Below are 13,063 nucleotides of genomic sequence, written 5' to 3' on the forward strand. Positions count from 1 at the left end.
CGCCTTTTACCCAGTGGAAGAAGCATAGAATACAGAACCCACCCAGCCTCTCTTCAGCTTCTTATGTTCCTCCTCTGTCAATTTGGTCTCCTGCAGGCAGGCCAAATCAGCATGATGATGTTTTAGTTGTCTCAAGATCTTGATGCTTGATGGGGGATGTTATGCCAGACACATTCCACGAACAATACAAAGTGGACAATCACTCACCACGGGCACCGAGCAAACAATGCATACTGGACATAAGAGACATCCAGCACCCAGATGCCCAGCTCCATCCAAGTGCCCATCATATCACACCCAGCATAAATCAATACAGTTGATGACTTGCTCATGAAACAGTTATGTAAGAAAACAGAATGAAAAATAGGCCCCATAACAAAAGACTCTTAGACTGTTCCCAACCTAAAATCCCAGCCCCCCCCCCCATCCCCAAACAATCCCAGAGAACATATTCCCTAAGGAATATGCAGCAGGCCCGTAACTGAATATGGAGGGCCCTACCCCTCCAGAAATATGAAGGAGGCAAATAAAGTCAAACATTACAAGCTCATAGTAACAAGAAAACAGTACAATCAAATCAGAGGCAACCTGGCAGGAAATCAGAATGGAGGCCAGAAAATAGTCACGGAGGTTCAGCTGAAGAGCCAAAGGTCACATTGATGTAATCCGCGGCCTCCGTCGCCACAATGAATGAGTGCCATGAATCATCATGATGGATCTTCAGTAAGGCTGGATAAACAAACAGAAAACACCAGCTTCGCACAGAGAGGGTAAAACACCTTCCTGCAATCCGTAAGAGCTGCCGAGTAATCTTGGCTAATGTGGATAGTAGAGCCCCGTAACTGGAGGGTATCTCGTTTAGCCCGATATTGGCGTAGAATGTCCATTTTGTGCCTGTAATTCAGAAATTTCATGATCGCCACACGTGGTCTGGACTCCCTGTTCGAGCAAACTCCGATACGATGAGCCCGTTCCAGACAGAGGGGACCCAGTGCCAAAGTATTAGGGAATTCCAGCTCCAGCCAACCTTCCAGCTCAGCGAGCAAGCACGCATCCGGTATTATTTCGGAGATGCCCAAAAAACAAAGGTTGCCACAGCGGGACCTATTTTCCAGGTTGTCCAGTTTATCAGCCTGAAGACCCACCGTTTCTTGCAAGGCTGCAAGGTCTAATTCATGAGAATTGAGTGTCTTCTGCTGCGGACACTCGCTGCTCTAGTTCGGTGGTCCGGACTGCCGTATCAATTAAAAGTTGTTCCAGGCGAGCAATTTGCATCGCCAAAGTGTCCATTGGAGGTCCCAGGACCTGCGCCACTGCTGTTTTGATATCATTGAGTGCTATGTCAGTGAACTCCAACACCGCGGTGGCCGACACGGCCGCCATCTTGGGCTCACCAGGTTTCAAGCGCTCTTTTTCTTTTCGTTCAGGTTTCATGCGCGCTGCTTCTTGTGAGCAGGTTAAATACCTGTCCATGAGGTCCCGAACTCAACAGTAACTGAAATCGCCAGCCAGGTTGCAATAATGTCGAGTATACACTACATATAGAAGAGCAGGGCCCCGGAGCCAATCAGGAACATGTCCTCACCCACTCATAGCATCACGTGACCCCACTCTTGCACTTTTAAACTGTAGAAGGTTTGAACACTGGAGAAACTGTGAAAAGTGATTTGTGCAAGGGACAATACCCATATCACATTGACTGACTTATACAATTCTACTCCTAACCTTTAAAACTAGAATGACATAATCCCCAGGATTTATTACTCCATATATATATCCACACGATCACTACGTTCAATCAATCAAAATTTATTAAAGAGCCTATCAACCAATGTTCCCTCTAAGCTGTGCACGCGCACACAACTTGCCGAACCCACGCACACAAATTAAAATAGCGCGCACAAAAAAATAAATTTTTGCCTAAAATGATTTTCACTGCTAAAATGAAATGTTGCAGAAGACCAGCTGTTCCGATTTCCCAATTATCACATTTATTGAAGCGCTATAATATAAATTTTAAGTCATTCACATGATTCCGTTATCTTTGGCAGTTGAACTTGATACGTCACGTGCCCCATAGGGCCATAGCCTATGGCCCATAGGATATGAAACACTTCCGATTCTTTGACTTCCTGAAGTTCCGCCATATTGTTGATTTTGTGGAATCGTAGTGTGCAGCGTGGTACTGCGGTTGTATAACTGTATTCGTTTATTAAATTGCAACCAGATAACTCTTAAAATGTCTAAACCGCGAATGGTGAAAAGTGTAAAACGCAAGAGAGCTGCAACAGCTTTTAGGTCTGAATGGCTTGAAGAAATTGTTGAAACGGAAACACTGGAATCTCAAAATACAAAGCGTGTTCGACTGTGTGAAATATTTACCTATGACGAAGACGATGGAGTTGTGTGTTGTTATTGTCATGATGCCAAAGCAACTGGAAAATTCTCTACTGGAAAAATATGGGATGAAGTTTTGAAACTGGACTTTCTGAAACGCCATCTATCAAGTAAATCTCATACCGACAGTATAAACTCAGAAGTAAAAATCCGAATTTAAGAGGGGGGACTGGTTAACATTTTGCTTGAAAGTCCAACCAAAAAAGAAAAAAGGCAAATTAGTAATGAACGGAAGCGTTCCAGTCCTGATGAAATTAAGGTTCTTGTCGACAGTGTTGTGCTGGCCATTAAGATGAATATCTCAATGCTCTCTGTTCAAGATATCAATGAGCACATGGCGAAGTATGTTAGTATACCTGATAGCTGGAGAAGCAAAAACTATGCGTTTGAATTTCTTGGAATTATCAATGGCATCGTGCAAGATGATCGTATGGCAGACATTAAATTAGCAACATATCATACGTTAACTGTTGATGAAAGCACAGACATTTCTGTTAACAAGTACTTAATACTCTACTTTAAGTATCGGCCAGTCAATTCAAATGAGTATAGGACATCATTTGATGGGATGCTACAGTTAGAAGCATGTGATGCTACATCAATAGTAACAGCAATTAGGGAATTCTATAGGAAACATGAACTTGACCTGAATAAAATGGTTATGTTCACCTCTGATGGTGCCTCTGTTGTTGGGCAAAATAGATGGCGTTGTAGCACAGCTGAGAAAAGACATTCCACATTTAGTGCAGCAACATTGTGTTGCACGTCGAGAAGATTTGGGACTTTCTGATTCATGGAAAGAAGTAAGATTGATGAAGGAAGTAGAAACTGTAATGAGAACTGTGTACACAGTGTTCTTCTGTCTTCTACTAAACGATGCAAATTTCAAGAAATAGCAGATGCATCTGAATGTGAATCAATTGCTTTCAGACCTCTAAATGAAATGTGCTGGTTATCTAAACACTTTGCACTTAAAGCAATTATTCGAAATTATGATCCCCTGTTAAAATATTTTGAAGAAGACAAAGATAATGATCCTATTGCAAAGTACTGCTATAAGAAGCTAAACAGTGAACAATTTCACGTTACACTTGAAGTTTTGAATGATGTCTTACCAGAACCGACTTCCTTAACCATGGCATTTCAAAAATGTGGTTTGACACCATTTACATTTAGAGCATTTGGAAATGCTGATGCGTGTTAAGAGTCACCTTCAAGATGGAGGCTCAATAGATCTTGACAGAATTTATTCTGACTGGATAAATATGAAAGATCACAGGGAAAAACTTTGAAAATGAAATTGCTGTTATTTTCTAAATTTTAAGTATAAAGTACAATGATACCTTATTTATAGGTAGTGCTCAATGAAACATTTCAATGGAACATAATTTATGTTTATTGAAATGAGACTTTATGTTACATAAAGTATAACTAACATAAAGTGTAACTAAAATTACATTGTATTTTCGTTAATTCAGACTAAACTCAAAGACCTGCCCATAAATGAACTCCAGGCCCTCTGGCAATAATTTTTTATAGCACACACAAATTTAGTTTTTCTTTAAAATGCGCACAGATGAAATTTTTTGCGCTCACAGCCTATGAAAAATTAGAGGGGACATTGCTATCAACTCAACACATAATATACGATACGATCAGAAAAATCAATCTTTTCCATCACTGCTCCATCTGTATGGAACAGTATGCCCTTGCACCTTCAGGAAGTTTCCTCTCTTACAAAATTTAAATCAAATTTTAAAACATCTCTTTTCAAGGATGGTTTTGACTGCTAATATCGTTCTAAGCTTTTACTATCTGACAGGATTTTAATACCCTCCCATTTGTATTTCCCTTTTAATGCCTTTCTTTCCTATTGAATATTATATTTCTCCCCCCCCCCCCTTTTTTCCTATATACATGTTTGTCTGTCTCAGGTATTGTGATTGTCTTTTAATTTTATAATTTTAGTTTTTTAATCATGTATACTGCTTAAATAATTTATAAGTGGTATATCAAATTTTAATAAATTTGAAACTTGAATAAACGGAAAGGAAAATTCTAATTAAAGCTGCCATAGTTGAGGACTAATAAAAGTAACTTGTTGGCTGGGGATGGAAACAAGGGAGCAGAGCTCTCCCTGGGAGGCTTATTTGCATATAGACTCAATGATTGTCTAAAATCTTTAGAGTTGGATGTTATTTTTAGGGCAGTGGGAACTTAAACCTTCAAGCAGATAATCAGACTGATTAGTGTGCCAATCTACCAGTACATAGTGACTGTACTGCTGCTATGTTTTGAACTTATTTTCTGTCACCCTGAGTGTCAGGAGGGAAAAGAACCCCTGAAAGTGAAAAAGTTGTGACCTTGTCGATTCCTCTCCTTTACCCCAAATTGGTGTATTTTCCCAGCTACTGATCACACTCTACCTGTTAACACTGCATATTCAGTGGACTCTCATCAAAAGGAAGTTTCAACCCAGCCTAGCCCTGGGGACAGACCTATCCTGTAAAATCATCAAGAGGATATTCACAAAGGGCTAGATTCACAAAGCCGATAGTGTACTGATCGGCTTATGACCCCTTTATGATCAGATTTCCCTCCGGCCTCATTCACTAACATCTCCAGCGAACCACTTTGAATCCGTGCATGCAAATGAGGAAGGGACGCGATTCACAACACACATTTCCCGATCCGACTGGGCTGGACGATCAACTCCATAAGCGACTGCTGGGGACCAGTCGCAGACCTTCTTTTCCCACTCTCCAGAGCCGCCCTGATCTCGCTGCCTGTTTCAGGGGTTGCAGAAGCCCTGGGGCAGGGGACGCAACTAAATTCTTCTCACCACCCAGACTGATTTCTGCTGCCTTCCCTGCAATGCGAGCCCTTGGTGTGTAGCCCCACTTTAAACCTGCGGGCTCACACTGCAAGGAAGGCGGCTTCGTTTCCCACTCTCCAGCGCCGCCCTGCTCTCTGCTGCCCCGATCTTGCTGCCTGTTTCAGGGGCTGCAGAAGCCCTGGGGCAGGGGGAGAGCAGTGCCTGTTGGCTCCCAGACTGATCTCTGCTGCACTGGGCCTTCCCTGCAGTGCGAGCCCATGGGTTTAAAGCGAGGCTGCAGGCCGCAGTACAGCCCTGCTTTAAACCCACAGGCTTGCACTGCAGGGAAGGAGGGAAGAGGTTGCCGCCGCTGGAGACAGGAGCAGGAGAGTTGGGCCCGGAAAAAAAAAAAAAGCACTCAAAACGCATGCACAGACCATCTGGAGGGGATCGCACACCAATGATCCGGGCAGGCAGATGGCAGTTTTCTTCCAATCGCCCCTCTGCATATTTTTCTTAAGTGAATTTGTCAGACCTTGCTCAATAAACGTTCATGAGATAGATTTGTATATAATGGAGTTGAGTTTACATGCACGCTCATGCACTTTTTTTTTTTTTTTTGGTGGATATCCTGAAAACTTGGCCAGCTAGGTAAATCCCAAGAACTGGGTTGAGAACCACTGCTCTTAAATGACAACACATATACAGTACTCTTACCTTTGGTATGCTCTCTGCCTTTGGTGAAGTTATTACCTTAGCGCCTTCTTTACCCTACAAAGAACAACAATTTTTTTTTTTTTGTATTTGGAGATAACTCTCCTATGTCACATCTAGGACCTCTTTTACAAAGGCGCGCTAAGCATTTTAGCGCAGATTTAGCACACGCTGAATCAACACGTGTACTAACCGCTAACGCGTCCGTAGGATAACATAGAAACATAGAAAAAAGCAGCAGAAAAGGGCTATAGCCCACCAAGTCTGCCCATTCCAAGTATCCCCTTCCTTGAATTTACTCCCTTAAAGATCCCACATGAGTATCCCATTTTCTCTTAAAATCCGTCACGCTGCTGGCCTTTATCACCTGGAGTGGGAGTCTGTTCCAATGATCCACTACTCTTTCGGTGAAGAAGTACTTCCTGGAGTCGTCATGAAACTTCCCTCCCCTGATTTTCAGCGGATGCCCTCTGGTGGTCGAGGGTCCCATGAGCCAGAAGATATCATCTTCTGACTCGATGCGTCCCGTGATGTACTTATATGTTTAGCGCGAGATAATATTTACTGCATGCTAAAAAGCATAGCACACCTTTGTAAAAGAGGGGGCTAGTCTGAAAATACATCCAACTGTAGAGTTAGGGGCTCATTTTCAAAGCACAGACACAAATTGGGTTCTATGGTGCTTTATTACTTAATAAGAGTTTTTTTAAAAAAATTATTTATAACCTTTTAAATTTAATCAAGCATACATAACTTGAAAAAGATCGGAAACAATCAAACAAACAAAAACTTAATGAGAGTTTTATTATTGAAATTCTATTTTACAAATATTTGTATTTTTTACTATATTATTGTATTTCGCTGATTGTCCAGCTCTTTTTAATGTAAACCGCCTAGAACTTTTGGTTATGGCAGTATAAAAGAATACAATTATTATTATTATTATTAAGCACTTTGAAAATGCGCCTAACTTTTTATATATTCAGAAGAATCCTTTCTAGGTTAAACATTAACTTATGTGATACACAAATACATAAAAAAAATATAGAAGGCAATATTTAAAATTTCTAGACCTCATTGTCTAAAACTTTAAGCAGGTTATAACCAACATAAACAAACAATGTTGCATTTTATATATTAAGTACAAAACTCCTGTAACTCAAAAAAATACAAATAAAATGGATAGGCACTGGATAAAGTGATAATCAATTATAATAATCTTAAAATGAGAGAGAACTTCAATAACTTCAGCAGTTTATAATGCTCAAAAAAAGCTGTATGCTGGAGAAAATCCCCGAACAGCTACATCACCACTGTTCTCTCATACCAGTGGTCTCAAACTCATACCCTTTACAGGGCCACATTTTGGATTTGTTAGTACTTGGAGGGCCTCAGAAAAAATAGTTAATGTGTTATTAAAGAAATGACAATTTTGCATGAGGTAAAACTCTTTATAGTTTATAAATCTTTCCTTTTGGCTAAGTCTTAATAATAATATTGTCATTTATAGCTAGAGAGACATATGATCAAGAAACTGTTTTATTTTATTTTTGTGATTATGATAAACATGCCAAGGGCCTCAAAATAGTACCTGGCGGGCCACATGTGGCCTCCGGGCCGCAAGTTTGAGACCACTGTCTCATACTAACTGTACACCAAAATATGTTAAAGTATCTCTAAAATATCAGTGTCCATCCATAATGTATTAATTCCAACTGAATGCCCACTCTATATATGTTTTTATGTTCCGTTAAAGCATGCAGAAGTACTCATTATAAGATCATTACACTTGCTTATCACTTGACCCAGTGCCTATCCATTTTAGTTTTGTTTTTGAGTTACAGGAGTTTAGTATTTGATTTATGATATCTACTCCTGAAGGCAATTTCTTGAGTTTAAAGTATTTTATCTATTGTCTTGTATTTTTGTTTAGCTAAGCTGAAATGCTTTGAAGTTTTTTCTGAAAAATTCCATTAATTAGTAGTTTTAAATCCACCGGCGATGAATTTCATTTTTATTTTTTTTTTAACATTTATTTATATACCACTTATATCCTAAGTGGTTTACATTCAGGTACTTTTATCATATTTCCCTATCTGTCCCAGCGGACTCAAATTCTATCTTGGTCCTGCCACTGAGCACACACATGAGCAGGTTTCAGTCAAGCAAATGTATCAGTAATCTGGTTTTCAGATCTCAACATTGTACATCAGGGGTTTTTGAACCCAGTCCTCAGAACACACGAAGCTAGTCAGATTTTCAGGATACTCGTGTGTGCAAATTTATGTCATGCATATTCATTGTGGCTATCCTGAAAACTTAACTGGCTGAGTGTGTCTCAAGGACAGGATTAAAAACTTCTGAACTAGATGGACAACAAAACTTGAAAAGTTCAGAAATAGCGACAGGAGCCTCATTGCTTACACCAAGTAACCACTGCACAGAATGCAAAGGTGGAGTTAAATGTTCAAAATGACTGGTCCTTGTAAACGCTGGAGCCTAGATTTAAAAATTGCCCTTTTAATGAAGATCTTCTGGTTACTAGACCTTGGACTGCTTTGGTTTGCTCCACACTGGATTTTCCTTCTTTGTGTATAACTGATTTTATGCACCTGCAATAAACTCAATTGACTATATCTGGCTAGCTTTGCTTTCTGCTGTTTGCTGTGTTCTGGATGTTTACCCTTGAAAACATTTGAACATTCTGGGCCTTTGAGGTCTCACAGTTCTCATTGTGAAGGCGTTGCTACTAACACACCCTTGTTGGTGGGGTTTGTTCTTGATGTTGGATGTTAGAACGAGACTGGCTCTTTATTCCTCCTGTCTAAACAGTTTCAAATCTGATGCAGCATTAAAAGTGTTAGCAAATTCAAATGAAGTGTAAAAGACTACAAACATTTGGAGGATAATTCTATAGCTTGGCATCTCATTTTAGGTATCCCAATGCTACACACTGAGCATCAATCTGTAACAGCATCAGGATACCAAGATTCCATTATAGAATATTAGCATTAAGTCGGCATTAGCGCCCCTGAGTTTAGAGGCAAATGCTTATGCCATGTCAGTGGCAGGTGTACGAGTGTGCCAAGTGATGCATGTAACTTATAGTATTTTATAAGCCCAAGGACCACACATATTCCACTCACATATATACACCTCCTGCAGTTATATGCTATAGATCTTAAGTACTACCATAAGAATGGTGCCTAGAGCACCTACACACATAATTACAATCACTGGTGCCTTTGACAAGCGTTACTTGCGCTATGTCTAGGCATCAATTCATAGACTTGTCCTTTTAATTTTTCTCATGAGATCCAACACCAGAACTTTAAAAAACAGAAAAATACATCTAACACAGTGACCCGCCTCCTTTTCACTGTAATATTACACTACCTAGACACCTGCATGTCAGGAGACTTTTCCTGTGGAAGCATTAAGGTCCAGATTCTAAACTTCCACCCTACACCCCCAAGAGAACCCTATGCTCCCAGGATGAAATATGACTAGAAATACCCCCCCAGGCTATGCCCTCCAGCTCCAAACTGTCCCAAAAAGATCTTACGCTCACTTCCTACCAAACCTTTGAAATAATCTACTGTACCTCCTTACATCAGATTAGTGAATGGCACGGGGACATATTTTCCCCCATCCTCGCAGGAACTCATTTTCCCATCCCAGCAAGTTCTTTTCCAGTCCCTGCCCCTTTGCTGCAAGCTCCATCCTCATCTGCACAAGCCTTAAACACTTTAAAATCATAAGTGTTCGAGGCTTGTGAGGTTAAGGCAGAGCTTACAGGAATTGGGCAGGGACAGGATGAGGAAATTGAGATCCTGCGGGGACAAATTTGTCCCCATGTCATTCTCTACATCAGATCCCTACAGGGCCTTCTAAACTTCAGGAAAGCTATAAAGACCTACCTCTTTGCCTAACATGTCTGTTAGATTATACATCACAGATGCCAAAAGTATCAGTCACGTCTGTCATGTTTTCAAACTCAGTTTAACTCCTATGGAACATCTGTGTTAGACTGTACTTTCAGATCGATACCACACACTCGTACCCCGATTTGTAAAGTCATGACACTATGCACTGCTGTATGGTAACCCTATGTACTATTACTGTAACCCTATAAGTGTTAACTGTGTCCCTATGTAATGTAACACCGTAACACTCTGAACGTTAACTTGTAACCCGTTCTGAGCTCTCTGGGGAGGACGGGATATAAATCTAAATAAATAAAATTGTGTGTCAAATTATGCGATGGTACCATAGAGAATCGCACCTCTGGCAAAGGTAGGTGCCCAAAACGTAGGCCAGGGTTTTCAAGGCGTACATTTCTGGCACCTACCTTTGAGGTGAATTGCGCCTAACGCCGTTTCCAGTGCCTTGAATTTTATTATATGTCTGCTTTTAAAACGGTGTTTTAGACTTAACATTGGCGCCAGTAGAGTGCCTAAGTTAAGGCACCATTTAGAGAATAAGGCAATTACTGTAACTTTTCATATCTGTCTGGTGAATCCAACCCCAGCCCATGTGTGTAGTATCTAAATTTAATATTTGGCTCCTATGTAATGGGGAGAATAGGGAGGACAAATATTTTAGTATGGCCCATTGATGAATGTGCGGCAGCCCTAGTGGCGCCATCATTAGTCATCAGTTTGACATGCCTGATCCAAACCTAGAAAGCTCATCAGCTTGTAAAAAAAAGAATGAGATCCAAGCTTCATAATATGTCTCCACTTCTTTTTCAAATTTAGAAAGTCTTACATTTTGAAATTTGCAGTATATGGTTGGCATTTACCTTTGGTGTGCTTTCAGCTTTTGGTGGTGACGCTACTTTACTGCTTGCTTTATCCTAGAAGGAGGAGTAGTCAGTGGTCAGTACAGGGAGGAAACATAGATAAATATAAATATATAGGTCAAAGTTTAATTCATAGACTTGTCCTTTTAAGTTTTCTCATGAGATCCAACACTAGAACTTTAAAAAACAGAAAAATACATCTAACACAGTGACCCGCCTCCTTTTCACTGTAATATTATCAAAAATAATCTAAGGGAAAAGTGGTATAGCCATGAGCTTTTGCATTACAGGATTCAAGTTTTTGCTTGCTGCCTCCTCCTCTTGCTCCTAGTAACAGCCCTTAATGGATTAGCCATTAAGGAGAAAAAAACAGCTGCTAAGGGCAGTTTGTCCATCAGGCCCCTTCCCTTCCTTAAAAGCAGACTGAAAACCCACCTTTTTGATATAGCCTTCAATCCTTAACCCTACTCCTCTGCCCTCCAACCCAGCCAGCTGATTAACCGTTCCCCTTAACTGTATCTATGACATCCTGTTTGTCTGTCTTGGCTGTTTAGATTGTAAGCTCTTTTGAGCAGGGACTGTTTTGTTCTTCTTTGCAACTCTGTAAGGTGCTGCGTACGTCTGGTAGAAATAATAGTAGTAGTAGCAGCAGCGAGGGAAGATTTTTTTTCTCCTCCCCCCCGGCTATCCTGCTCTTAAGACTTTCATTTTCACCTGCCACACCCATAATGCAACATGAATTTCAGTGTTTTACTAAGAATTTTAGATATATAGGATGTTTTGTTTCGTACAATAATGATATTTCTAAGCACTTATTGCGTCTTAATATCTTGTCAGTTAAGGCTGAAGGACACCATTGTTGGGCTGTGCTTAGGATATCAGTTGGCCTTAATCCATCCCTGCTAGTAAACTCTAACATGACCTGGATCTGGCACATAACAAAACTCTCTATCTTCCAAATTGTGCTGCTCTGGCCCCCATAACTGAAAGTTTTAGATCAGTGTCCCACAAACTTTTCCGGCCAGCAGTACACTAAATGCAGTGCCCCGGCCGGAAGGCACCTGGAAATCAATGCGATGACATCACGTGCATGCGTGACGTCATCGCGTCAACGTCCATGCATACTTGGAGAGACCCCCGGGAAAGAGACTTGGGAGTACTGGTCGACAAATCAATGAAGCCGTCCACGCAAAGCACGGTGGCGGCAAAAAGGGCGAACAGAATGCTAGGAATGATTAAAAAGGGGATCACAAACAGATCGGAGAAGGTTATCATGCTGCTGTATCGGGCCATGGTACGCCCTCACCTGGAATACTGCGTCCAGCACTGGTTGCCGTACATGAAGACAGACAGGGTACTACTTGAAAGGGTCCAGAGAAGAGTGGCTAAAATGGCAAAGGGGCTGGAGGAGTTGCCGTACAGTAAGAGATTAGAGAAACTGGGCCTCTTCTCCCTTGAAAAGAGGAGACTGAGAGGGGACATGATCGAAACAGTCAAGATAATAAAGGCTTAGTAGATAAGGACAGGTTGTTCACCCTCTCCAAGGTAGGGAGAATGAGAGGGCACTCTCTAAAGTTAAAAGGGGACAGATTCCGTACAAACGTAAGGAAGTTCTTCTTCACCCAGAGTTTGGTGGAAAACTGGAATGCTCTTCCGGAGGCTGTTATAGGGGAAAACACCCTCCAGCGATTCAAGACAAAGTTAGACAAGTTTCTGCTGAACCGGAACGTATGCAGGTAGGGTTGGTCTCAGGGCACTGGTCTTTGATCTGCGGGCCGCCGTGGGAGCAGACTGCTGGGCACGATGGACCACTGGTCTGACCCAGCAGCAGCAACTTCTTATGTTCTTATGCATACTTGGAGGCCCGTCTTGCCACACCCCGCTGTTACAGGGATCCAGGAGGAGCAGGGAGAAGAGGAGAGACACTGACCAGGAGGAGAGTCGTCCATGCTGGCTGATCTCCTACAGGACGTGCCTCTCGCCGCGAGAGGCACATCCTATAGGCAGGCAGCCGGCGTGGACGACTCTCCTCTTCACCAGTGTGTCGCTGCACACCAGAAATCTCAGGAGGCACACAGTTTACGATACACTGTTTTAGATCAAGGGTCATAGATTTACTAATCAAACAGGCACAGAAATGGCAGACAGAATATAATTTGGGCAGATATCAGGTACTGTAAGAATAGAAAAGCGCAATGCAGTTCAAATGCACAGAATTAATACAAAGAAAAAGACTGCCCTGAGAACAACAGCTGACAGCAAAGTGGAAATCTGTGCCCAAGACTAAGGAGGAGCAGTAAAAGCTGGGCAAATATTGATTTGCATCAGGAAGA

The 13,063-nt window shown here is 41.4% G+C and overlaps 1 protein-coding gene across 5 annotated transcripts in view; it reads right to left on the bottom strand.

Moving 5' to 3' along the window:
* Window positions 1-13,063, bottom strand: part of CAST (calpastatin) — a 285,855-nt gene that overhangs the window by 66,864 nt on the left and 205,928 nt on the right. For all 5 annotated transcript variants that reach the window (XM_033914801.1, XM_033914972.1, XM_033914887.1 and 2 more), the window contains 2 exons: window positions 10,731-10,784; window positions 5,930-5,983 (listed from right to left, as the gene is read on the bottom strand). In XM_033914801.1, the coding sequence (XP_033770692.1) occupies window positions 5,930-5,983; window positions 10,731-10,784 (108 nt within the window). The remainder of the gene's footprint in view (window positions 1-5,929; window positions 5,984-10,730; window positions 10,785-13,063) is intronic.

Source organism: Geotrypetes seraphini, chromosome 1 (genome assembly GCF_902459505.1).
Source record: "Geotrypetes seraphini chromosome 1, aGeoSer1.1, whole genome shotgun sequence".
Lineage (NCBI taxonomy): Eukaryota > Metazoa > Chordata > Amphibia > Gymnophiona > Dermophiidae > Geotrypetes > Geotrypetes seraphini.